The 3,879-nt window shown below is 41.7% G+C and overlaps 1 protein-coding gene across 1 annotated transcript; it reads left to right on the top strand.

Moving 5' to 3' along the window:
- Positions 1 to 667: 667 nt before the first annotated feature.
- CCR75_005800 (uncharacterized protein) lies at positions 668 to 2,645 on the top strand (the record flags this gene model as incomplete). Its single annotated transcript, XM_067963875.1, has 3 exons — positions 668 to 1,138; positions 1,200 to 2,189; positions 2,266 to 2,645. The coding sequence occupies 3 exons, from the start codon at positions 668 to 670 to the stop codon at positions 2,335 to 2,337; spliced, it is 1,533 nt and encodes a 510-aa protein (XP_067815010.1). The 3' UTR covers positions 2,338 to 2,645.
- Positions 2,646 to 3,879: the final 1,234 nt, after the last annotated feature.

Genomic DNA, 3,879 nt, shown 5'->3' on the forward strand with positions numbered 1-3,879 from the left:
CTCTCTCCCTTTTACTTTTTTTTTGATTTCATGGCCTATAAAGTATTTTAAACAGTTGTCGTCGGTTTTGTATTATGTGGCTATCAAGATCATGGTTGGTAGCTTAAATAAGGTGTCAGATTCCAAAAAAAAGTACAGAACTAAGCAAATTACCGCCATGCAATCATTGATTAGTAAGGCTCTTACTTATGAGAGTATTTAGAATTCGGTATCGCATATCGTTACCGACTATCGACCAGCGGAAATTCAAAGTCTTAGTACTAATTGCCGCGAGGATACTGGCTAATGCACTTGAGCAGGCTGAAAGCATCGTGAGACTTTTAAAAAAATCGATTAAGCAGGATACATTGATCATATCCACCATCTCAAAGACAAGCTTTGAGCGTTTATGGAAGAAGAAACTAATTTAAGTAGTCATTTAAAACACACAAACTCGGTATTCTGTGAAGAGAGCGAAAACGGTCACAAATCCCGCAACGTGATGTAGCCATGTTGTTAACATAGCTTCATTGGAGTTTTATGTAGCTTACGCCAAATAAAGCGTGGTTGACTGAATTTGAGTATGCTCGAATGTTCGAGAAAACTTTCAATTTGTGACCTGAAAGCCCAAATCCAAAGCGGCAATTTGACTGGGTCGCGGCGTCAAAGGACACGTTGGGCAGGAAGCATGACCGATGCAGCTGCGGAAGAGTTCAAATCGCAAGGCAATGAGCTATACAAACGCGGTGACTATCAGCGTGCCGTTGAAAAGTACACGCAAGCCATCGATGCTGCCCCCACTGTCGTAGCCTACTATGGCAATCGTGCTGCTGCAAACTTTATGTTGGGCAAGCATAAGGATGTTGTGACGGACTGCAATCGCGCCATTGTATTTGATCCTCTTTATATAAAGGGTTACGTGCGCAAGGCTAAGGCGCAGCTTGCATTGGTGCGATCGAATGACGTATATATATATGATGACTGGTTTCGAGTGTCACTGACAATTCTTTGTGCTATAAAGGGTGAAAATGATGCCGCAATAAAAACGTATCAAACCGGTTTGGTGCGGGATCCAAACAATTCGACACTTTTAAACGAGAAGCGCACGCTGGAGATGGCACTTGATAAGTTTCAGCGTGGCAAGGAATACGTCGCAGCAGTACGTTCACATGGCTACATAAATTATAACATGGCTACTGCTAATGCTATCAATATTATAGGGCCGATTTTCGCAGGCAGTGAATGTGCTAGATGGTGCAGCGCAAGTATGCTTGGGATCCAATCAGATAAAGTTACTACGGGGCGAAGCGCTCATTGGCTGTGAGCGATTCGACGAAGCGTTTGCTTTGCTAACGCAGCTCATGCGTACGAATCCGAGCAATCCCGAGCTATTGTTCTTGCGTGCCCGCTGTCTGTATTATCAAGGCGAGTTTTCCACTGCAATTAAACACCTGCAACAGGCGTTGCGTTCAGATCCGGATAATTCCAAGTGCATGAAAGAAATTAAGCGCATTCGTCAATTGGAATCTAGTAAGGAGGATGCGAACAACGCATTTAAAGCTGGCAAAATGTCGGAAGCTGTTGATTTGTATACAGCGTGCCTTTCGATCGATCCCAAGAACAAATCGTTTAACTCCAAGATTCATTGCAACCGCGCGAATGCGCTGTCACGTTTAAATCGACACGAAGAAGCTATTAAAGACTGTGACAAGGCTGTTTATTACGATCATGGTTACGCCAAGGCGTATCTACGCAAAGCTGCTTGTTTAAAAGCACTTGGCGGCTTAGAAAATCTAGAACAGGCCCTTCGTGTGTACGATCAAGCTTCGAAACTGGTGGGTGGTGACGCTCAGCGTGATATCCAGAGCCACATTCGTCAGACCAAGTTGGATATAAAGAAGGCCAAACGCAAGGATTATTACAAGATCTTGAACGTTACGCAGAGTGCTACAGAAGCGGATATCAAAAAGGCATACAAGCGGTTGGCGTTAAAGTACCATCCCGATCGCCATGCGGGCAAATCGGACGAACAAAAAGCCGAGGCTGAGGCTTCGTTTAAAGATATTGGCGAGGCGTATGCGGTGTTATCAGATGCACAAAAGCGACAGCGTTACGATTCGGGAGTAGATTTGGAAGACCTTGACAGTGAATTTAGTGGTGGGGGCATGGGTGGCGGTATGAACGGAGTAGACCCGTCACAAATTTTTCAGGTACGAAACAAGTTCTCATGGCTACATTATGATGTATCTCTAACGAAATATATGAATTTGTTAATTTCTAATGTAGATGTTCTTTGGCGGCGGCGGTGGTATGGGCAGCATGGGAGGAATGGGCGGCCAGCGATACCATTTTGGATAAAATACCGTTTGGGCGTTTAATCAATAGTGCTCGGATTACGAACGGTTGACGTCGTGATTGACGATAAAAGTGGTCTGCTCATTCTTGTGATGTAGATTACATTGGCATATTTCTCTTTTTGTTGTGCTGATTTTATGCCGAGTTGCTTACTTAGTAGTGCGCTACATTGCTCATTCCAAAATGTAATAGGTCACTGCTGTTTAAAAGGCTCGTTCCATTGTGGTTATTTTTGTCTGTTAGAGCACATTTTCTGCAAAAAAATAGGATGGAGTAATAGAAATTTCCAGAAATAAAATCCGTTCTTCATATGCAGGCTAGAAATTTGATGAAAGTATGATCAAAGTATAATACTACATGTAACGAGAGCTTCAATTCTTTTTTGAAAAGGCAACGGTGTTAATTTCAAGCAGGCACTATTGTGATTCTTCGTCCATATGTATGTGAACGCTCTGCTAACAAAGATACTATGAATTCTTTGCAGAAATTTATTTACAGGCAAATCATACGTATCGATAAAGACCATAAGAAGACATAATACTATAGCTGTCCAACATACAGCAACTTGAATTAAACGACACATTTCACAGGAAAAAATTGCGGTTCGATCATGGGAACCCGCATTCATTTTCAAATTATGAGAGTAAAAAAGTCTTTAAGCTGCATGGGCTTAAGATGAGGCATATTTAATTCCATATGGGAAGTAATTCTGTGTACATCGGTATCTATGTGGCTTGATAGTAGACTACGAACAGCAACACCAAGCTAAAAGCTATTATAAGAAGTGCAAGCACTAACTGCTCGAAAAGCATTATTTTCGGTGCTAGTCCAGCATCATTCTATTTCCTTTTTAAGGAGATTAGATAATGGCCTAGCCATATCAGCGTAATTACCGCTATATTTGTGTAAATAATTTGCGAGACCTAACCACTTACGCAAATCCTTTTGGTTTTTAGGAACCGGCCAAATCTACTATGGTTTTTACCTTAGCGGGATACGCTCTAAGGCCTCGCTTTCCAATGAAGCATCCTAAGATGGAATTTCATCTGCGCCAAAAATGCATTTAGATGCATTGGCATATAATTTGTTTGTGCGCACTCAAGCACTGCTCGCAAATGGTCGAAATGGTTTTCCATATCCGACCGACCCTGCTTCGCACGGCTACCGCACGGCTATGGACAAAACTGTCATTGAAATAAGTCTGTGCATGACCTCGATGTAACGGGGCACTACGACTTGTACTGTTTCAGTACAAGTCCACTTCACACTGCTTCTGTTGTGAGTGGTGCCGTTCGTTAGGTGACGTTCACTGTACGTGCAGAGGAAGACTTCCCTTAAGACAAGTTAACTTAAGAGGGTAAAATGAAAACTGTATTAATATAGTTAAGTGTCTCTTAATCTATCTTTGTAAATGCTGACTTAACTATAATCTAATACTAAACATGTAAATGAATACTTATTTCTATCTTATCTTGTAACTCTCTTTGATTACTTCTACAGCTGATTAGTCTGCGGAATAAATAGATATATTGGCCTATACTTATT

This window comes from Bremia lactucae, linkage group LG1 (assembly GCF_004359215.1).
Source record: "Bremia lactucae strain SF5 linkage group LG1, whole genome shotgun sequence".
NCBI lineage: Eukaryota > Oomycota > Peronosporomycetes > Peronosporales > Peronosporaceae > Bremia > Bremia lactucae.